Source organism: Dendrobium catenatum, unplaced genomic scaffold (assembly GCF_001605985.2).
Source record: "Dendrobium catenatum unplaced genomic scaffold, ASM160598v2 fragScaff_scaffold_542, whole genome shotgun sequence".
In the NCBI taxonomy this organism is placed as follows: Eukaryota; Viridiplantae; Streptophyta; class Magnoliopsida; order Asparagales; family Orchidaceae; genus Dendrobium; species Dendrobium catenatum.
In genome coordinates this window covers 1009292-1033351 of record NW_021319004.1, presented here as the reverse complement: position 1 = coordinate 1033351, position 24060 = coordinate 1009292, and the positions used below count along the sequence as shown (strand labels likewise).

Below are 24060 nucleotides of genomic sequence, written 5' to 3'. Positions count from 1 at the left end.
TTTTTCTTAGTAATGTCCCTCTCAAAATTCTGATTGCTGAAATGATTGGAATTCACATGCTGCTTTTGCTAGAAGTATTAGTGATATGATATCATTTATCCCAATTCATAATTCCATGAGTTTGAATTGGGATCTCTATTAGTGACGCCTTTAAATCTTATTACATGGAATTCTTCTAGAATGAGATTGTGTTGTTGGCATAATTTTGTTTGGCATAAATATCATGCTTTGAGTATTCTGTTTTCACTTGGATGGCTCTCCATGGGGGTTTAAAAACTAATGATGCTTTAGCTAGAAGAAATATTTAGGTTAATTGTTCGTGCTTTTTATGCCATTCTTGCTCTAAAAGCTCCCAAAAAAAAATAAAGATTGATAAGAATACAATTTTCAATAACTCTAGTATGCTCTTCTTGAGCATCCAGAACTTCATTTTAAAATCCAATCACACATCCACTAAGCATTCTCTTCCGCTTCGTAGGTCTGGGAGTCCGAAATCCACCATCATTTTCCAAGAACTGGGCATACCCTTTACTGCCTACAATCACCTATACACACACCATACGAGTTGCGTCATATCCAAACCCAGCTGTATCAAAACTGGACAAGTTTCCTACCATTTTCTGTTGAGAAGTGAGATTTTAAACCAATCCAGCACTGGTAGTAGTCTGCATCCCTATAAGGAGACTCCAGAGACCATGTGCAGATGTGAGGAAGCAGTGAAGACTCGAACATGAATGCAAGGGCATCCTTTATTTTGTAAGGCCCCGCATCCTCACCACGTTCAATCGCTTTCTGTAGCAATGAAAAAGAAATGCAGAAGCACTTTTTGTCGGAATTTCTTTTTCTTTCCAGATTTGTCGGAAAGAATTTTACCTCATAGGTCGTATTGTCAGGTCCATGGGGAGTCATGCAAGCATGGATGGTAGCCCCTCCAGGGAGAAAGCCCTCTGCCTTTGCCTATATAAGAAATTATAAGCATGTCAGCAGCAGGTACATATAGGTCCTCATAGTTTTGGTGTGCTGAGGATTGTATTTTGGGGAAAATTATTAGGTCCGGACACCGGATGTATAGATACGTCCGGACATCCACTAAAAATTTGACAAGTGTAGTGCACTTTTTACCTGCGCTTTAGTTGCACTTTAAGTGTGCTTTTTGACTGCGCTTTACCTGCATTTTAGTTGCGCTTTTGGTGCGTTTGGCTTAAAGTTCCGCGGACACATTAAAACATATTGAATATCCACGTGTCCACTCCACGTGTCGACATTTTATTGATTAATGGACCTATCTCTACATCCGGTGTCTGGACCTAATAATTTTCCGTATTTGATCTGTATTACCGTGTATTGTTCTGTACTAATATTGCATTAATGCAAATAAATAATAATACAAACAAACAACGCAGACCTTGAGTATACGAATTATGGCAGGAAGTGAGAAATTTACCTCATATCTACCATTTATCAAGCCCATAAACTCGCTCATGCAATTGCGATGATAATATGGAGGGCAAAATGTGTGCTCAGCAGCAACCCAACGAGACGGGAAGATGACAAAATCAAGTAAAGCAACGCCAGGCTTATCAGTTGGAGCTGTAAGCACTGCATTGAGAAAATAGATGAGCTAATAGTCCGAGCAATAATAAGAAAGATTGTGGGAGCTGGAAAAATATGACCTTTATCCTTTCTATTTATTATACTCTTTGTGATATTTTTGCTTTTTAGTCAGTTTTAGTTGGTTTTTAATTCAAATTAGCCAAGTATAAGAAGTTAACTTGGAGTTGAGCTACCTGTGTTAATCGAAGGATCGCCATGATCAAACAGAACTGTATTGAACGGACAAAATTTGCTGAGATCATACTGGAACAAATATTATGAAAAGTCAGATCCGTGGAAATTGCAGTTCAAGAAGTATATCACAGCATTAGCTGTGCATGTAAATATCATAATGAGGTCAATCAATATTTCAACATAGCCATAGTTTATGACGTTGATAACACTCAGAGTGAGCAGTCAATTCAGAAATTGGTTCAATCTGGCCAAAGCCAATCCGAAAAGACATTTTGAACCCATTTTTTCTTTCAGCAGCATCATATACCATATAGCAAGAAGAAGCTTCAATGATTGATCTATTAATTGGTCAGAATAGAAAGTTAGCTACTCAGTTTGAACCTAATAAAAGCTTTCAGCTGGTGGACTGTCAAAATCTAACATGATACTGTGGAGTTTAGTAATAATGTGCGGCTTCATTCTTTTCCAGTATATGGAATTATTGGCGTCTATGTTTGTTATTGAATATCATACAAAGTTGTCGTTATATCATGCTTTGATATGAACTTTTAATAAAATACAGTACAACACAGATAAATAGTAAAATGCATTGATAACTAGACAATTTCTACAATGTCTACAACTACTTATGGGGGTGAAAGGTTTTTGGGCAATTGAATGAGTCCGTAGCTCCAACTATTGCGGGGAGAAAGGGAGAGAGCCAAAACTTCAAGGGATTTTACATCTTGCTTGATTGCTCTAATACTCAACATGAGTATTTATATGCATATAATGACACCTAATGACTGATTAAAATACCTAAAACCCGCGTTGAAACTAACCCCGTTGTATTTATTCATGACATTACCTGCCATTTCACACCGACCTCACCCTCAAGCTCAAGAAAATTTAAAAATGGAGATAACGATTGAGATCTAAACCGATGATAGAATAGGTGGTCATATCTAGTGAAAATTCAAACATAAGAAGTAGATCTCGGTGAGATTTGGGAGGATGTAATTAGATCTGTTGGAAGTAACGGTGTCAGGGGCTGCAATAGTAGAATCATATCTGTTGCCATGATTCTCGTCAGGAAATGTAGACGAAGACAAATCTTGCCAGTTGAAGGCAATCACAATATGATATGAATATGAGTAGAGTTGGAGATCCCTCCAAGGGCAAGTCCAAGTAGATATTGTCTCATATCAGATGGATGTAGATGAACGCAATTACACAAATTCACTATGATGGCAAGCAAGAAAAACCAAAGTCTAGTGAGCTTAGGATATGAACGGGTTTAAGTTATTTAAATGACATAAAAAATACAACTATTGGTAGGAGAAAGATCTTGTAAGCAAAAGTATGGGCAGACATCGAAGGCAAGTTAAGAGAAATTGATCAGAATTGTGTGATTGAATATTTTATGAATGCTTGGTGCAAAAGAGAAGGCTCATGCATCAACCATGAATGGCAGAGGCGGCATCTGAGACTCAACAAGAGTACGATCGATATGAACGTTTGAAAATAATATAGTAAATCACACAAAAAATAGTAAAACACATTGAAAACTAGATCATTTCTAGCATGTCAACAACTCCAATCATTCTCATCCCTACCATAAAATTCATACTTATTATATGCATATATATTTATTTATCAAATAACACCCCTGTTAGGAAAGTTGCTATTTGCATGTTTTACATTCTTGCAACTTATATAATTTTGATGATTCCAAACATTATTGTTCAAATGTGTAGTTATCTCCTAACATTTTTTGGAAGAATTGTATTTGCTCTTGTGTGTACTAACATTACAGGGAAAAAGAACTCCAGACTGCGAAGACTTCAAATTAAAATCAGCATGAGATACCTTGAAATTTTTGAAGCTTGCACTTTGCTTAGAAATCAAATTGAAAGGGAGTGATTGTGTGTTGTTAATTATGTACATGCACACATATGTGTGCATGCGTCCCATATATTTTTATATGTATATAGAATAATAAACAAAGAATATATATTGATTTCATGTACGTTGGATTCAAATTCAAGCTAGCATGAAATCAAGCTTATTCAAGCTTAGTTGGCTCAAAATCAAATCGATTTGTGCAGCGAGCTCTAACAATTACTTTTTGTTTTAATCAAAATGTTAACTTTTAGACAAAGTTTAAGGAGTTTAGTTTTGTTATAAGTTATTTAGAGATAGTTATCTTAGACATAAATAGTGCATCACATATACATTAAATTGCTTCAAAAAATCTCACAAAAAACCATATTATGTCAAATAAAGCCCTAAAGAGATAAAAAAGTATACTTATGCATGTCTTGTGAGCCAAAGTACCTACATCTTTTACAAGCTTTAATGCTCTATTTCAAGAGAGATAAAGTACCAAAAGAATATTTTATTGTGTGGTTACATTTTTTTTTTAACTTGTGCAACCTTCTATATAAAATGCTTAGAATGCTTAAAGTGCTTGTATTTGGGATGCACTGGGCCCCTAGGGACAGTGTTTGTTGTGAAAATCTAGGTCAAACAACATAAATGACGATTGTTCTTCTTTTTTGCTCTTTCTTACTACTTGTGTAATTCTGGTAATATCTTGTTTATGCTCTATAATATTTTTTTGCTTGTAAACACATTTCACTCTTTAGTTCAAACAAATTTTAAACACTGATCCACCATTACCCCCGCACTTATTGTGCTATTACCATCAATTGGTATCATAGTGATATGCATTGGAAGTGAAATCAATGAGAATCAGAATAAAAACTGCAATAGATTGAGAAACGATGGCTGATATTTTTTATTATACTTCAAAACAAAAGAGAGATTTCATGATCTACAATTAGAGAGGTACATCGACTCTCCCAAATCACCTGGACGCCAACAAAGAAAAAAAACTATAGAAGAAATCAAATATCACCTAATCCCCATAAACTCTAGAATAATCCTTAAATAAGCTCCATTTATTCCCACCAAAACAGCCCTCTATTTTGAGCCCATTGAGCCTACCTCCTTGGAATAGAAAAACTTAGGAATCCCACTATGCACCAAACCAGGGAGAGAATACAGTATCATCCCTAATCGAGAGTATTCTTTAGTCAAGACCTAAGATGTAATTAACCACAGGGGGCTTATGACTGTAAGAAACTGATACTTACATCAAATAAACCCCACTCGAACTAATGTATTGAATGAGGAAAATCTTATGACTATTGAATCATATATATCATCATCCATAGAAATGTGTAGGCGAGAGCTGCTATTTTCTATGGATAATCATATATATGATTTTATCTGCTCTTTCATTGACCTGCTTGAGTTGAGTGTAAAGGTATGTGACCATTTTGTCCTATGGGATAGTGCAATTATACTCTTTGCATTCTAACACCTGCTTATAGATTCTCTTTTGGAGACCCACAACTAATTAAAATGGCCATCCTATATAGCAAAAGATAAAAATATCCATAGTATAACGTTCCTACACATATTTTGAAATACCTCATTGATGAAGAATTTAATTTAAGAAGCTTTCCAAATTAACAATTGACTAATTTAAAAAAGTAATCAAGAGGCTATTTTAATTTGAAATTCAAACTTGTGGATGAGGGCCCAGCAACTTCAAGGAGGGGAGGGGTTTAAGAGACGGAAATTAATGCTTACTTGAATTAGAATTTTAAATTAGGAAGGATTGATTTAATTCCAATCCTATTTAAAATTCAAATGGGCATGAATTTAGAAGCTTTCCTAAATAGGAATTCTCATTTCAGGAAATAAATTAAAAATTCAAATTTATTTGAATATGAAATTAAATTATTTCACAAAATAAGAAGGGCTCAAATTGGAAGGTCTTGAACGCAAGATTTGAATGGATGGAGCCAAGGGAAGAGGGAGGAGGTGCGGATTTCGGTGGGGAAGGGGTTGTTGGCTAGGAGGTGGTGGTGGGGTGGGTGGTAGAAAACCGACGGTTAAAGAAGGGTGGGGGATTTAGAGAGAGGAATAATGGAAGAAGGTGGCCGGTGGAGAAAGAGAGAGGGAAGGAGATAAGGAAAAAAGATAAACCATGAGCCTGAACACATCCTGTGGCTGACGGGTGATGCGATGCCCTCACCTAGCGACTTCAACCACGAGCACGGACACATCCTACGGCTGGTGGGTATTACACTTCCCTCACATAGGCATCTCACCAAAGTTCTCAAAAAAAAAGAGCGCATACAAAATTTTTTTAATAATCCATTATCATCTTATACAAGAGCAACGGACTCTATATATAAGCCTTAAAAGAAACTAAAAGACAACTTTTCCCCTTGGGCTAACATAAGACAAGACCCTTAAGTAATGGTAAAAATGAATAATGCATAATTAAATTAAAAATACAATTAATAAACTAAGATAAATGGAGGGATTTCGGCCGTCGATCTTCATCTCTTCCGATGACTAACATACACCGTTGGATGTCTGCATCATTCTCCCGAGGTGGGAGAAAGCTCGACTCAGTCGAGTACGCGTTCTGGTTGCATAACAATGCTCTGCTACCAAACTTATGTAGAATAGATAGGGTGGTAAAAATTAAAGATCTAAATTTTCATCTCACATTTCCCTTAATTAATGGGAAAGAAGGGAGGGAATAGAGGAATTAATTATCTCCTTAATTAGAGCCTTTAATTAGGAAGAAAATCATTAGGATAGAGAGGAGAGAGGGACCGACCAAGTGAGAGGGAAGGATGAGGTGTCTAGATTCAATGAATGTGAATCAAGCATTAATTGGGATTGAGAATTAAATCTGAAATTAATTTCAGATTTGGAGGGATTGGAGGGGCTTACTAAATTAGATTTATTAATCCGGAAAGGTTTTTGAAATTCAAATCTATTTGAATACAATTTAAGAAGCTTTCCAAATTAACAATGGACTAATTTAGAAAAGTAATCAAGAGGATATTTGAATTTGAAATTCAAACTTGTAGATGAGGGGCCGGTGGCTTCAAAGAGGGGAGTGTTTTAAGAGAGAAATTAATACTTGCTTGAATTAGAATTTTAAATTAGGAATGATTAATTTAATTCAAACTTTATTTAAAATTCAAATGAGCATGAATTTAAAAACTTTGCATAAATAGGGTTTCTCATTTTAGGAAACAAATTTAAAATTCAAATTTATTTGAATATGAAATTAAATTGTTCCCAAAATAAGAATGGCTGAAATTGGAAAGTTTTGAAGGCAAGATTTGAATGGATGGAGCCAAGAGGGAGGAGGTGTGGATTTAGGTGGTGAAGGGGTTGCCGGCTAGGAGGTGGTGGTGGGGTGGAAGGGTGGTAGAAAAACCAGTGGTTAAAGGAGGAGGGTGAGGGATTTAGAGAGAGGAATAATGGAAGAAGATGGCCGGTGGAGAAAAAGAGAGGGAAGGAGATAGAGAAAAAAGATAAACCATGAGCCTGAACACATCCTGCGGCTGACGGGTGATGCGATGTCCTCACCTAGGGACTTTAACCATGAGCCCGGACACATCGTACGGCTAGTGGGTATTACGCTTCCCACACATAGGGATCTCACCAAAATTCTTCGCAAAGACAAGAGTGCAAACAATTTTTTTTTAATAATCCATCATCGTCCAATACAAGAGCAAAGGCCTCTATATATAGGCCTTAAAAGAAATTAAAAAAAAAAATCCCTTGGGCTTACATAAGACAAGACCCTTAAGTAAGGGTAAAAATGAAAAATGCATAAATAAATAAAAAATTCAATTAATAAACTAAGATAAAATGGATGGATCTCGACCATCGATCTTCATATCTTCCTTTAATTAATGTCCATGGTCAGATGTCCGCATCATTCTTCTGAGGTGGGAGAAAGCTCGACTCCGTCGAGTACGCATCCTGATTGCACAATCATGCTCTGATACCAAACTGATGTAGAACGAAGGGGGGTGATAAAAATTAAAGATAAAAAATTCCATATTAGATTTCCCTTAATTAATGGGAAAGAAGGGAGGGAAGAGAAGAATTAATTATCTCATTAATTAGGGCCTTTAATTAGGAAGGAAATCATTAGGATAGAGGGGAGAGAAGGGCCGGCCAAGTGAGAGGGAATGATGAGGAGTCTAGGTTCAATGAATGTGAAACAAGCATTAATTGGGATTGAGAATTAAATCTGAAATTAATTTCAAATTTGTAGGAATTGGAGGAGCATCCTAAAATGGATTTATTAATTCGGAAAAATTTTTGAAATTCAAATCTATTTGAATTCAATTTAAGAAGCTTTCCAATATAACTTGACTAATTTAGGAAAGTAATCAAGAGGCTAATTGAATATGAAATTCAAACTTGTGGATGAGGAGGGGCTAGCGGCTTCAAGGAGGTGAGAGGTTTAAGAGAGGGAAATTAATGCTTACTTGAATTAGTATTTTAAATTATGAATGATTGATTTAATTCCAACCCTATTTAAAAAAGCAAATGGGCATGAATTTAGGAACTTTCTTAAAATAGGGATTCTCATTTTAGGAAACAAATTCAAAAGTCAAATTTATTTGAATATGAAATTAAATTGTTCCCAAAATAAGAAGGGCTCAAATTGGAAGGTTTTGAATGCAAGATTTGAATGGGTGGAGTCAAGGAAAGAGCTATGATGCACCGACACGGACACGACACGACACGGACACGGGTCACGGCAATTTTTAAAAACATAGGATATGGGTGTGGCGTGGACACGACATAATAATTTTTTAATATAATATATAGAAATTAAGGTGACATTATAGTAAAAATGACAAGCAATAATAAATCAATTTCATGATAACTTGTTTAACTTATAACATAAAGATGTTTAGTACAAAATGTATAGTACAACCACAAAAATATAAGCAAAAAATTATTGAGTACAACATGAAGGTCCAACTACGCAATAGAGGGAATGATAGAATTAGATTCACCACAATAATTGCATTTGTAGGTGCTACCACAATAATTGTATTTGAATGACACATTACCTCCTTAAAATGTTTTTCCTAACTTTGTAAAATGAAATCATAACGGCTTATCAGTTTCTACAGATGGCTCTTTTGAACCTTCACCTAATCCACTCCCGCCAGCAGCAGAGCTCATTTTGCTAACAAACCAATCATACATATAAATACATCAAATTAAATTGATATGAAGTGAAATCAAAATATCCCAATAATAAGACAACATGAATACAACAATATACCGATCTGCCGAGGGTCTAAGGGGGCGCTGCCCCCTGGTGGGGTTCGACCTGCTTGTTTTTAAAGTTCGTAAGTTATTTATATGGGAAGATACTGAGTGGTACCGAGCATGTACCTAACAGTACCAAGCATGTACCTAGCAGTACCGAACATGTACCTAGTGGCACCGAGCATGTACTGAGCGGTACCGAGCTTGTACCTAGCGATACCGAGCATGTACCTATCGATACCTAGCGGTACCGAGCATGTACATTAGGTTTTTCAACAATGAAGAGAAAAAATAGCGAAATTCACTTATAGGTCTTGGCTCTCTTGTGCGCAGAAGGTGCTTTGCTTGGCCTTGATTGCGAACTTTGCCTCGGATGACCACAGAAATCACGCAAGAACGAAGGAATGGGAAAGACGAGCTCTGCTTGGCCTCGACTCGAGAAGAAATGACGAAGGAACGGGAGGCGAAGGCAGCCAGCTCTGTTTGGAGTCGACTGCGAGCTCTCCCGGTCCGCCCTAGAAGATTTCTTTCGTGGATCGAAAAAATAGGGCTTCTCGTTCGCGGAAAAGGCTAAATAGAACAGAACGATTTTATCATTTAATAACCAGACACTCGTGTCCGATTTTAATTTTAATTTTTTAAATTGCGACACTTCAATACCGCGTCGCACACGTGTCCATGTCGTGTCATGTTCGACACTGCATACCCTCTTTAAGCAGAGTGTCGGTGCATCATAGGGGAAGAGCGAGGAGGTGTGGATTTCAGTGGGGAATGGGGGTTGTGGGGAAGGGGTTGCCAGCTATGAGGTGGTGGTGGGGTGGAAGGGTGGTAGAAAACTGGCGGTTAAAGGAGGGTGGGGGATTTAGAGAGAGGAATAATGGAAGAAGATGGCCGGTGGAGAAAGAGAGATGGGGAAAAAAGATAAACCATGAGCTTGGACACATCTTGCGGCAGACGGGTGATGCGATGCCCTTACCTAGGGACTTTAACCACGAGACCGGACACATCCTACGGCTGGTGGGCATTACGCTTCCCTCACATAGAGATCTCACAAAAATTCTTCCCAAAGAATAAGAGTGCAGACAATTTTTTTCTAATAATCCATCATCGTCTAATATAAGAGCAAGGGCCTCTATATATAGGCCTTAAAAGAAACTTAAAAAAAAAACTTTGTCCCTTGGGCTTAACATAAGACAAGACCCTTAAGTAAGGGTAAAAACGAAAAATGCATAAATAAATCAAAAATTCAATTAATAAACTAAGATAAAATGGATGGATCTCGACCATCGATCTTCATATCTTCCTTTGATTAACGTCCACGGTCAGATGTCTGCATCATTCTTCCGGGGTGGGAGAAAGCTCGACTCCGTCGAGTACGCATCCTGGTTGTACAACCATGCTCTGATACCAAACTGATGTAGAATGAAAGGAGTGATAAAATCTAAAGATCTAAAATTCCATATCAAATTTCCCTTAATTAATGGGAAAGAAGGAAGGGAAGAGAAGAATTAATTATCTCCTTAATTAGGGCCTTTAATTAGGAAGGAAATCATTACGATAGAGGGGAGAGAGGGGCCAGCCAAGTGAGAGGGAATGATGAGGAGTCTAGGTTCAATGAATGTGAATCAAGCATTAATTGGGATTGAGAATTAAATCTGAAATTAATTTCAGATTTGTAGGAATTGAAGGAGCATCCTAAAATAGATTTATTAATCCGAAAAGATTTTTGAAATTCAAATCTATTTGAATTCAATTTAAGAAGCTTTCCAAGTTAACAATTAACTAATTTAGAAAAGTAATCAAGAGGCTAATTGGATTTGAAATTCAAACTTGTGGATGATGAGGGGATAGCGGCTTCAAGGAGGGGAAAGGTTTAAAAGAGGGAAATTAATGCTTGCTTGAATTAGAATTTTAAATTAGGAAGGATTGATTTAATTCCAACCCTATTTAAAAATGCAAATGGGCGTGAATTTAGGAACTTTCTTAAAATAGGGATTCTCATTTTAGGAAACAAATTCAAAATTCAAATTTATTTGAATATGAAATTAAATTGTTCCCAAAGTAAGAATGGTTCAAATTGGAAGGTTTTGAATGCAAGATTTGAATTGGTGGAGCCAAGGGAAGAAAAAGGAGGTGTGGATTTCGGTGGGGAAGGGGAGGGTTGTGGGGAAGGGGTTGCCGGCTAGGAGGTGGTGGTGGGGTGGAAGGGTGGTAGAAAACCGGCAGTTAAAGGAGGAGGGTGGGGGATTTAGAGAGAGGAATAATGGAAGAAGATGGCCGGTGGAGAAAGAGAGAGGGAAGAAGATATGAAAAGAAGATAAACCATGAGCCTGAACACATCCTGCGGCTGGTGGGTATTACGCTTCCCTCATATAGGAATCTCACCAAAGTTCTTCCCAAAGAACAAGAGTGCAGACAAATTTTTTTTAATAATCCATCATCGTCTAATACAAGAGCAAGGGGCCTCTATATATAGGCCTTAAAAGAAACTAAAAAACAACTTTGCCCCTTGGGCTTACATAAGATAAGACTCTTAAGGGTAAAAATGAAAAATGTATAATTAAATAAAAAATACAATTAATAAACTAAGATAAAATGAAGGGATCTCGGCCGTCGATCTTCGTCTCTTCCTTTGATTAACGTCCATCGTCGGATGTCCACATCACTCATACTTCATGTTGAGCATGTTTATCACCAATCAGACTAGAGAGTATCCTCATCATAAAAATACTCTTTTAAAATCTAAGATAAATACACTTCAGGCTTTTTCCTCAATGATGGGCATATTCAAAGAAAAAGCATAACCAAAAGTAATTTCATCTAGTTCTCCAAAGAATATATATATGCACACTAAAAAATCTATAGCTGCGTCATACTAATAATAAAAATCCATTCATCTTCAGCATTTATTTGTTAAGGATGAAAATTTTAATTTTGACAAAAGATTAAGAAACCAATGTCATCTCAAAAACAATTTTATGCTGACACTGAAAATCTTACACCTGTAAAAATGTGACTCGTGACTATTGACTCGGTGGTTACTTGATTGTGATAACTCCACTAGACTACAATTACAGCCTAATCCCATATATTCTCCAATATCTAAGCCAATGAGTCGTGAATTATAATGTGCCCTTGACAGAGAATAAAGTCCCATTTTAGCAAAAGTCGATTTAAAATGAGCCCGATTCAATAACATTTCCTCCTAATCCAACAAAGCTCTATTTAACAATATAACAGATGGTTGCTGATAAAATCCAATAATCAAATTAGGTCAACTAGCCCCATTGACCAAGCTGACCAAGGCTTATGATAACTCAAGATGATAGAATTATAAAATCTTCATCTCCCGTTCATAATCATTTCCTCACCATCCATTAAACTAATAGTTGTGTATTTTTGCTCGAATCCAATTGGTTTCTACAAAAACAAAGCACCATAGAGCTTATACACTAACCCCTTAATAGAAATTTAACCCTTGTTATCAAAAGAGATAATACTAGCGCATTATGCCTGTGAGAAACCTCAAGTCAAATCATAAAATTCTCACATAAGGACTAAATATCTGGACAATGTTTTATCTAAAATTCACATACCTTCTTAAAATTAACTCAATCACTTGCATATTTCAACAAAGCTAAGTAAGAATTTTCAGCCCACAATTCTCCATTATTTCTCCAGTACCCTTTGACAATGCAAGAAGGGAAAAGGATACCTTAGTGGAAACATAGTATGAACTTATGTATTTGATTTAAGCTCCACTAGACAGATTTTGTTAACAATGATGATCTGCGCTCGATAACGAAAAAAATCTCCAATGAATCTCATGGATGGATTAGCAGTCTACAAAGACTGCATGATTTTATTGGAATAAAAGAATCTAAGAACATACATTGATCAGCATAAACATAACTAATACCTTATAAGGCACATAATTCCCATGCCAAGCAACCACATTAAACGGAGAAAAATCTTGTTTTGCAGTGAAAAGATCTCCACCAAACTTTTGGACAATTGTATAACCAATGTGAGCTTCATCTTCATACCAAGCTGTGGGGACGTAAAAGTCCCTTGGAGAGGCTAGGCCATTTGCACCTACAATAGCATTTAGAAAAATATTTAACTCCATTTGAAGGGAAATTGAAAGGTTGAGAAATGTAGCAAAAGCTAATAAAAAACTGTACCAATAGGACCAAGATCAGGGAGTTGAAAGTGAGTTCCAAAAACTTCAGCAACATAACCACGAGACGGACCATCAGGCAAGCCCACAGAAAATCGGAAACCTTGAGGAACAACTACTATTTCACCAGGAGAGACTTGCAGCCTCCCACATTCAGTTGTAATCCACAATCCTGGACATCATCGTAAGACAAATGATTGGATAAGGAGAGAAAAGATACATGCAATTTATTAAAAAAAAACTCTGTACGATGAACTACATACAACAGACTATAAAGTTTTCTAATCGATGTATGTATCTTTTAGCAATTCTTTAAATATACATAGAAAACCTAAGTTCTTTTTTTTTAACCTTTTTGTTGCCTTATCTTTGCTAGGTGCTACTTTTACCTTCACACTATTTTACAACCTTTAAGGACACAACAGTCGCATTTTAACTGAAACTATAGAAGCTTCAAGAGAAGTATGAGAAACCCATGCCACCTTGAAGTTCCCTTTCCATTAACAGATACACACTAGCATTGCACAGTTTACCTAGTAATCTGAAATTAGGCATATTCTAAAATTAACCCATTTCATGTTAACTTGTCCATGTTAGTTAAACTATGGCACAGTTTATCGAGTTTAAATCCAGTAGTAGGTTAATTTCTATCACATCATAGATGAGTCATCTTAAGGAGAAAAAGATAAGGCCAAAATTTAGTTGAATACATTATTTATGCTACAAATCAACAAAACAATGTGCACCAAAGAGTAAAAAATCAATACTTCCTGTTTGTGGAACTAATAAGAAATCCCCATCAGCATTGCAAAAGGCACAACCCTCCATGGACTTGTTTGCAGCATACCTACACAAAATAGCAATTTGAATATGGTAATAATTTACCATGATGTATGAATGTGCTAACCTAGTATCAAAACTAAAGAGCAAAGACCTTCTGTGTTAAAACTACTTTAACCATTACTTTTTATACATTAATAAAACTGTCAACAAACAACAACAACAATAACATCAAGTCTTTATCCCACTACGTGGGGTCGGCAACATGAATCCTTTTTCTCCATTGTGTCTAATAAAAAGTCAAATTCTCATTTGGATCTAATAAGGAAATATCATTTCTAATATTTTCTAATCAAGTCTTTTAGGTCTACCTCTATCTCTCTTAACATCGGTTAAATCTGTTGCGACTCATTGCTCATGAGTTTATATTTTTAATGATAACAAACATTATGGCTCACATCTTTATGTTTCATAGTATTTTTCATGCTATATTTGTTTTGTGTATATACTATCATTTCAGGAAAATCATACTCCAGACTGCCAAAGACTTCAAGACATATTAGATTAGGGTTTCTTGTAATGAAGTCTATAATTTTTTTATTTTTCTTGAGTCTGAGAAAGTGTGATTGTAATTGGGTAGCCGTGCACACACACTGGAGGAGTGTAAAAACTTATATTTTTAAACTAATCGTAATATAAGATTTTGGGATCGTACTGGACTATTTGATCTGAGTGTTCCTCTAGAAAGCAGTTAATCGAATCATGCCTTTGAATTTTTTTTTGAACTATTCGTATTGTACGAACATGGGTTCGTACAGACGACTTCCAGAGTACAAATGGGCTTGTCCATGTTCGTACCATACGAAACATGATTTGATTTAACTAGTTCGTACTGTACGATGTAGGGTTCGTACAGACGACGACCAAAGCACGAAATAGGTTCGCACACAATCGTACCGGCCGAACTTGTTCAGTTTTTGAACTGCTAGTACAATACGATGTCAGTTCATACAAATGAATTTGAACTGTTTATACGGGACACTATGCGTTCATACGGATTGATGAAATTGAATTCGTACCAATTCGCACAGATAAATTTGAATTGTTTGTACGAGACACTATGCGTTCATACGAACGATTCATATGGGACACTATGCGTTCATACGGGCAATTCGTATGGGACACTATGTGTTCGTACGGGACAATATACGATCGAACAGTACGATCGTAGGACAATTTTCTTGTAATTTTAAGATTTTGGACGATTTTTCATGTCTTTTCTATATAAGGAGTCCGAAAAATTGTCACTAAACACCTTTGTTGTGAATTTCTCTTGAGAGTGGTCATTGAGTGTGAGTGTTTGGGAAAGAATGTGAGAATGAAGTGTGAGAGAACAAGTGAGGGGAGTTGTTAGGGATTCACAAGGTTGCCCAAAACAAGGATCTCTTTATCTCCTTCAAGTTTCTGCCCATCTCATATTGAGGCTCTTAAGTGAAGTTCTTCAACATTGGTCGCGGGTTCTCTGTCTTCACCGAGAGGGTGAAAAAGGACGTCGGTTCTCTACCGACACCAGGAGTGTGTGAAAGGACGTCGGTTCTCTACCGACACTTGAAGGGTGTGAAAGGACGCCGACTTTCTGACGACACTTGGAGGGTGTGAAAGGATGACGGTACTCTACTGACACATGGAGGGTGTGAAAGGACAACGGTACTCTGCCGCACCGGGAATTGGTGGAAGAGAGGGTAATTTAAAGGATTCTCCGTCTTCTGTCGGAGCAAAAAGAGAGTCGCTTTGATAATAGTGCAATATCTGAAGAGGGAGTCTTCAGGGAGTGGACGTAGGTCAAGTTGAACCGAACCGCTATAAATTTCTGTGTTTTTAATTTACCGCATTTTTAATTTCTGTAATTTTAATTTTGTGGTTGAAAAATTTTTATTGTGTTAAAACTTTCATTGTGCTTAAAATTAATAAAAATAGTTTTCTATAAAATTTTCAAGAGTTTTTTAAATTACCAATTCATCTCGTTCTTGGTTAGGATTGGGACAATTGACTTAGGTCTAACAACCTATACGAACTTTCAAAATATAATACATCTACTCTCCTAACCGGGTTATCAGAAGGCTGCCATTTTATGTGACCAAACCATCTAAGGCGACTTTCTCTAATATTATCTGCCATAGGAGCTACTCCAACCTTTTCACATATATGCTCATTTTGTACCCTGTCTCTAACAGTAAAGCAACTCATACACTTGAGCATCCTCATCTCTGCAACACTTAGCTTAATAGTATGCTTCTCTTTTAAGGGCCAACATTATGCGCCATAAAGCATTGCAGGTCTAACCACCATCTTATAGAATTTTCCCTTAAGTTTGAGTGGTACGTTTCTATCACACAATAAGCCCGATACATTCCTCCACTTCATCCATCCAACTTGAATTATACTAATAATATCCCCATCTATTTCACCTTCACTTTGACCAATAGGCCCTAAGATATCTAAAACGTGTACTCTTATTAATGACTTGATCACGAAAAGTCACAAATCACCCACTAGAACTATTACTATTAAAATTACACTCAATGTATTCGGTTTTAGATCTACTTAAACGAAAACCTTTAGACTCTAAGGTTGACCTACATAATTCAAGTTTACCTTCAACTCCCTCTTTAGTATTATTAACAAGAAGAATATCGTTAGCACCAAGGAACATCCTCTTGCGAATCTCTAGTAAGAACATCCATGACTAAAGCAAAAAGATATGGGCTTAAGACTAATTCTTGATGTAATCCAACTGAAATTGAAAAATACTTGGTCAAACCACCTGTGTTTGAACACCAATAGCAGCTCGAACATACATATCCCTAATGACTTTAATATAAGCATTATCCCTTTATTCTTTAGAACTCTCCAAAACACTTCTCTTGAAACTTTATCATATGCTTTCTCTAGATCAATAAAAATCATATGATGATCTTCCTTTTTCTCTCTACACTTCTCCATCAAACCTCTCAATAAATATATGACTTCCATAGTAGACCTACCCGGCATGAATCCAAATTAATTTTGAGAAATGTTACTATCATGTCGTAACCTATGCTCTAATAACTCTCTCCCATAGCTTTAAAGTATGACGCATCAATTTAATTCTTCTATAATTTGCACAATTTTGCGCAACACCTTTGTTCTTAAAGATAGGAATTAACACACATTCTCCACCATCATCAAGGATGACTAAATCAGAATTACTTGCCTAGGTACTACTCTTCATGGAGAATATTTAAGGTAAACTTTTCAAAACAATCAGACTTACAAATTAATTTAACAAAAAAAATATACAAAAATATAACAATTTCAAAACAGCCATAAACACCTCATAAGGGGAAGAAGACTAGGCTAGCTAGCTGCCACGCAGACACCATCATAACAACTTTGGTAGCAAACAATAAAAATTATAATTATTATTTTTTAAATTAGCAAATACATTTTTTTAAAAATCTATTTTACTTTAAATATAAATATTACTTGAGAAAGTCACGCCTAGGACTATAATGAATTTGATTAGACTCAATCAAGTTCACGATGACTCAATTTTAATGATTTCATATTTATTCAAATTAATTTTAATTTTGAATTAAAATTAAATCAAGTATAAATTAAAAAATTTTCTTTAAAGTTTAATTAATCTCATTCGCTCGAATCGAAATTTTATCTATCAAACATATGCAATATATATATATATATATATCATATTTATTAAATTATTTGCCAAAAGAATGTTGGAAAGGAGAAATGCACTACGCTAAGGTTTTGGTAAAACCAGCATATCTTTGAATTAAGAAAAAGAAATATTCTAATCAGAACCATTAAATTAGACTCCGAGCCTACGTATATAAATGATACTTTTTACACTGCAAGGGCATAAACATGGTTGCTAAGTAAGAAGTAAGAATCAAAGCAAACACACATTAAGAAAACTAGAATACCAAACACTACATGCTTCTTACTGGTATGGAGAAAGTAGAAAACAAACTAATCTATTCCAATATTTTTTAGCATTGTTATGGACTAGAACATTTGTGATGTTAGAGAGATAAAGAGCTTAATGCCTTAGTTTTGAACGAAGATCCATAAAGTATACAAATAAAAGAGAGTTGTGCAATAGTCATAAGAGACCAGGATTTTTACGTGGAAAATCCTAAAAAGGAAAAAAAATTATAGAGCCTAGCTCAGTTGAAATGATTCCACTAGTGTTCGTAGTCGATTACAAATGGTACCCTTCCTCGAGGGAAAATCTTTGGCTCATTATATTATATATAGCACATTACATAGTTGGGGTTGTAAGAAACCAATGATAAGGGAGCTATTTTCAAGAGAAAGTTGGCTTATTCATTTGATTGGCAGGACAACAGAGGATGGAGGGACCGTAGTCCGCATGCCACTGAGGTCAAAGGGACTGTAGTCGGCATGAGACTGTGGTCGAAGGGACTGTAGTCAACGGGCGACCGTGGTCGAACGAATTGTAGTTGATGGGCCGAGCGGTGGTTGGTGGCCGAGCGGTGGTCCGACGATGGTCGGGTAGAAGTTTGGCGGTGACCATCAACCAAATGGAAGTCAAGCAGCGATCGACAGCCGGGTGGAAGTCTAGCGGCAATTGGCGGCCAAGCGGTGATCCAACAATGCTCAGATGGAAGTCCGACGGTAGTCGGCAACAAGGTTGAAGTCCAGCGGTGGTGGCCGGCCAGGGCATGGTTCGGCGATGGTCCACAGAGGTTAGCCAGTGATGGTGCTGGAGTTCTTGAAGCTTCAATGCTTTCTCTAAACTATGGCCAAATGTCCATCTCATGTAGAGAGTGGTGATCAATTTATAGATTTTCATGAGTAGCGCATCCCGTAAATATAGAGAAGATCCGGTGCAGGTTCGGAGTGCTTTATCGGATGGCCCACATTGATTCCCCCTATCATAGAGCATTTTTCAAGTGTTTAAGTGCCTTAATGATGTTGAATTCAACGATCATGGGCTCGTTGGATTCGTCTCGCCGAGCCGCTCAATTTTACTATAAGAATGTTATATTTGGATATAATTTTGTCATCCAACTAACGCTTAGAACCTTCCAAATATGCTTCATACTCTTAATTCAACCCCATTTGGGCTCAGATTGAACCAATTTTGGTGTCGTTGGATTAGTCTCTTCGATACATTTAGTTTGATTATAAGTTTGCTGAAATTGGAGTTCAAATGCTTTCAAATTTAATTTTAGAAGTTTCCAACTTGAATATGCGTCGAGATTTATGTTCGATCAAAGCAATATAGATGATGTATTAATTGCCCCCTATTTTTGAATGTTGAAACTTATAAAGTCAAAAAATATATCTACAATTTTAGTATTCTGCCAAGTCAGAGCGTTAATCAGTGCAAAAAATGTCAAAAAATTTTACTCCAAATCTTTTCAAATAGCACAAAACTTATCATCGAGGCTCTTTTGTGTTTCAAAACTATCAAAATTAAATCTGGAACATCGAAAAACGGTTCCGCGGACATAAAAAATATTAAAATAACGAGATATAATATAAATGAACAACAAAAATATCTATAACAACCAATTATAAATAATCAATTTATATATACTCATATTTATATATATTTATCATTAATACATATTTTATTTTATTTTTTTCTCTAAGGAAGGCAGGTAGGGCTACAATAGCCGCACCAATAAGTTGGTGGGGATTTTTTTAATATTTAATTAATAAAACACTTAATAGACAAATAATATTTTTTGCCCCAAAAATTTTTGAAAACTTTTTAGAAAATCCTAAGGAATCCAAAAATTTTTCTAGAAAGGAAATAATAAATTTCCTGCATATTTAATTTATTTTTTAACATTAATATTTTTAAATAACTTCCTATTTTATTTTTTCAAAAATAGGGATTAATTCTTTTTTAGGTATTAAAATTTTTTTAAAATTAATAAAAAATTCAAAAATTTGCCCTATACTGGTAACAGCGATCAAAGCCCTATACTCTTACGTGGGCTCTAATTCACTCCCGAAGGGGGAAAAATTATCCGGCAAGACTTTAAATACTAGCAACGGCAATCAAAGCCCGGTACTCTTACGCAGACTCCAATTCACTCTCGATTAAGGAAAAATTATCCAACAAGAGTTTCAATACCAACAGCAATAATCAAAGTGCGATACTCTTATGCAGGCTCCAATTCACTCATGCTTATTCAGTAAGAGTTTAAATATCGACAGTGGTGATGAAAGCCCAATACTCTTACGTAGGGGTGTCAATTTCGGGTCACCGGTCGGGTTCGGATCGAACTCGAAACTAACCTGGCACTATTCGACTCAACCCGAACCCGACTTGTTTTAAAAAATGGGTAGATTTTTCGGACCCAAACCCAACCCGCTTCGTGTCAGGATCAACCCGACAAGCCCCAAATGATCGGTTTCCAACGAAAAAAATAGCTAATTTTCAGGTAAAAATGGGTCAATCTCCTTCATGTAAAAAATGGGTCAAAATCGGGTCAATCTCGGTTTGTCGGGTCAAAATCGGGTTTTTAGGTTAAAAACAGGTCACTTTTGGGTCAATCTCGGGTCAAAGGGTTAAACCAAACCCGACCTGAATTTTGAAACGGGTCGAAATGTTGAACCCGAACCTGACCCGTTTCGGGTTTGGGTTGACCCTAACCCGAAATTTTCGGGTCGGGTTCGAGTTAAGTTCTCGGGTCCTATCAAATATTGACACCCCTACTCTTACGCAGGCTCCAATTTACTCCTGATGGGGGAAAAATTGTCCTGTAATAGTTTAAATACCGACAGTAGAGATCAAGTGAAGAGCTGATGATGGTGGTGGCTAAGCTGTATTCTATTGATAGTTAGCATCCATGCTTATAGGGGAAGACTATGAATAGCCTAACGGAGGTGATTAGGTGGTACATTGATGGAAGTAATCTGGTGGCATACTAATAGTGCCAAATGAGCGAAGGCTTGTTAGAGCTCTGATCTTTCTGAGATTATTCGTCAGAGGGCTGCTCGATGACGTTAATTTGAATGGAAGATATCGAGAGAGATCTACACAACATGTTTGATCTATCCAAGGTTGCTTGCCAAAGCATTACTTGATGATGTTAACTTATGTTGAAGATGTTAAGAGAATACACCAAGGATGTTTGACCTATCCGTGATTATTTGCTAAAATATTTCTTGATGGTGCTAACCTGCGTGGAAGAGGTTGACGAAAATCCACCAAGAATGTTTGACCTATCTGTTTGACCTATATGACGTTGTTTATCAGAGCATTGCTCGATAATGTTAACCTGTGTGAGAGAAGTCGAATCAAATCCCTTTGAGATCAATTATACCTTGATTGGAGGGGTGAATGCCGTGTGTATCCCAAATTGAAGGTGAAGAATAATCTATCTTTAGATTATTACTGCCTTTTTGAGGTCGAGACTTACCTTAACCAAGGAGTAAAAGTCCAGCAGCGAACTTTATAGAGTTTAAGATTCATTTGAAGCCTGAGAAGCTTTATGATAAATAGTTTCTAGTAAGATTATTTTTGGACAAGTAAAATACTGGAAGGACCTGCTTGATTAAAAACATATTCGGAATTACAATTAAGGTTGCCCCCCTAATCAAAATCTGCTTCCCATAAAATTGATGTAGGGATGGTTGATGGTTGAAATGTGATAGAATAATATCTGCTCATTGTGATTAAGATTTCCTTAATATTGATGGACTTCCTTTGGTCCAAGAATAATGAGGCATGGTAAAGAGACTACCTTTCTTTAACCAAGTCTAGGACGTTGACGTGACCGGCCTTTCAAGGTTGGAGCAAAAGTTGCCCCTAAGGAATCGTTTCCCACAAAAAGTTGTTACGGACTGGAACATTCAAGGTGATAGAGAGATAAAGAGCTTAATGTCTTAACTTTGAACAAAGATCCAACAAACACACTGATAAAAAAGTTGTATGCAATAGTCATAAGAGACATCAATATTTTTATGTGAAAAATCTTTAAAAAGGGAAAAACTGCGTAGCCTGGCCCGATTGAAATGATTCCACTAGTGCTTATAGTCAATTACAAATGGTGCCCTTCCTCATGGGAAAGGCATTGGCTCATTGTATCATATAGAGCACATTACATAGTTTAGGTTGGAAGAATCCAATGATAAGGGAGCAATTCTCAAGAGAAAGTTGACTTGTTCATTTGGTTGATAGGATGATGGAGGTTAGAGGGACTATAGTCGACATGCGATGAAGGTTGAAGGGACCATAGTTAGTGGCGACGGTGGTCGAAGACATCATAGTCGGTGTGTGATGGAGGTCGGACACACCGTAGTCGGTAGTCAATAGAGATCAGAGTGATTGTAGTTGGAGAGCGATGGAGGTTAGAGGGACCGTAGTTGGCGGGCAACGGTGGTCGGAGAGACCATAGTCGCCGCATGACGATGGTCGAAGGGATCGTAGTCGGCGGGCGTAGGAGATCGGAGGTACCGTAGTCGGTGGGCAACGAAGATTGTAAGGACCGTAGTCGGCAGGCGACGGAGGTTGAACGGACCATAGTTTGTGGGCGACGGTGGACAGACGATCTATAGTCGGCGGGCGACGGAGGTTGTAGTGACACACCCTATAAATATAGAGAAGATCCGGGGACACTTTCTGAGTGCTCCATCGAATGACCCGTATTGATTTCCCCGATTATAGAGCATTTTTCAAGTGTTTAAGTGCCTTAATAATGTCGGAATTCAACGATCCTGGGCTCGTTGGATAAGTCTCGCCTAGCCGCTAAATTCGACTATAAGCATGCCATATTTAGATATAATTTTGTCATCTAATTAATGATTTGAACCTTCCAAATATGCTTTGAACTCTTAATTTAGCCCCATTTTGGTTCGGATTGGACCGATTTTGATGTCGTTGGGTTCATCTCTTTGACACATTCAGTTTGACTGAAAATTTGCTGAAATTGGAGTTTGGATGGTTTCACATTTAATTTCAGAAGTTTTCAACTAGAATATGCCTTGAGAATCGTGTTGGATCAAAGTAATATTTGATGACGTATCAAGCATATAGAATACATAAAACAAAATCAATAGAAGACTCCAAATAATTTATATTCACTAGCTTAGACTATATAACATAATTAAACTATTATGCGTCATGAAATTAAATAAATTTGGGATACTTCAACACTGACAGAAACAGGACATTGCAACTTCAAGCATAAATATACTTCAACGAGTCAATCCTTACATGTGAATAGCAAAACCATGTCTAAGAAAAGAGCTTCCCGCTCCGCACATGGTGTACATCCCGTCGATAAAATCAGTGGGAGACTCAGGGAAATCAACGGGCCTCCACCTCAGCTGATTAGGCGTGAAAGAACAATTATCCTGATTAAACTCGCTGAGTATTTTATCATGGCGAGGTTTACGAGCTTGAAACGGCTCATGTGTAACAGAAGGCCTTATCCGATAAAACCAGCTGCCAAAAAAAAAAATGGAAGTCAATAAAAAAACAAAGCAAAACAACAAATTCAAAATTAAATTTTAAAGATCAGCAAGCTGCAAGCACCCATCCTTCATTAGAACCAAAAGGAAACAAAAAAAAAAAAGAAGTTATCGTCGTCAATTCAATTTTCCAAAAACAAACCCTCAAGTTAATATTCCGTCCCAGAAGGCCAGATGTTTGTAAATCAATCAAAACAAATAACAAATCCCACTACTCATGTATAAACACACCAACAACCTGATCCAAACTTTTATCAGGAAGAAGCATTAATAACACATCATCAAAACTGACATAGAAGATAGGATGAGAGATATGCGCCAACGAGTTAACCTCCTCTGATTTAGGCGTCGTGGAGAAGTGAAGGCCGTACCGGAGATCTGCTCCGCGTAAAGGCCAAATGGGCAAAAAAGGGGGTTGTTCTGTCCCTCAGGCAAAGCACCAGCAAGCGCTTCGGATGAAAAGCTGTTTCCAAATCCGGTCATGTACTCGAGATCTTCCGGCCATTCCAGTGAACCGGTTTTAGTGATAGCTACGCAGCCGCCGTCTTCGCTGTGCGACATGCCCTGAGTTGTTCTACGGCAACAGGGAAGTGATAGAGTGGTTGGGGGTGGTGACAATACTGAGCAAGGCA

At 36.9% G+C, this 24060-nt stretch overlaps 1 protein-coding gene across 2 annotated transcripts; it reads right to left on the bottom strand.

Moving 5' to 3' along the window:
- Positions 1 to 292: 292 nt before the first annotated feature.
- LOC110097382 (homogentisate 1,2-dioxygenase) lies at positions 293 to 24060 on the bottom strand. Of its 2 annotated transcripts, XM_020823739.2 has the most exons (10): positions 23760 to 24060; positions 23172 to 23402; positions 13897 to 13976; positions 13134 to 13301; positions 12869 to 13044; positions 1788 to 1857; positions 1445 to 1599; positions 874 to 957; positions 615 to 792; positions 293 to 545 (listed from the first exon to the last, which is right to left on the bottom strand). In XM_020823739.2, the coding sequence occupies exons 1-10, from the start codon at positions 23987 to 23989 to the stop codon at positions 529 to 531; spliced, it is 1389 nt and encodes a 462-aa protein (XP_020679398.1). In that variant the 5' UTR covers positions 23990 to 24060; the 3' UTR covers positions 293 to 528. The 2 variants fall into 2 exon arrangements, with proteins under 2 accessions (XP_020679398.1, XP_020679396.1); XM_020823737.2 differs by having other exon boundaries at positions 304 to 792; positions 23760 to 24059.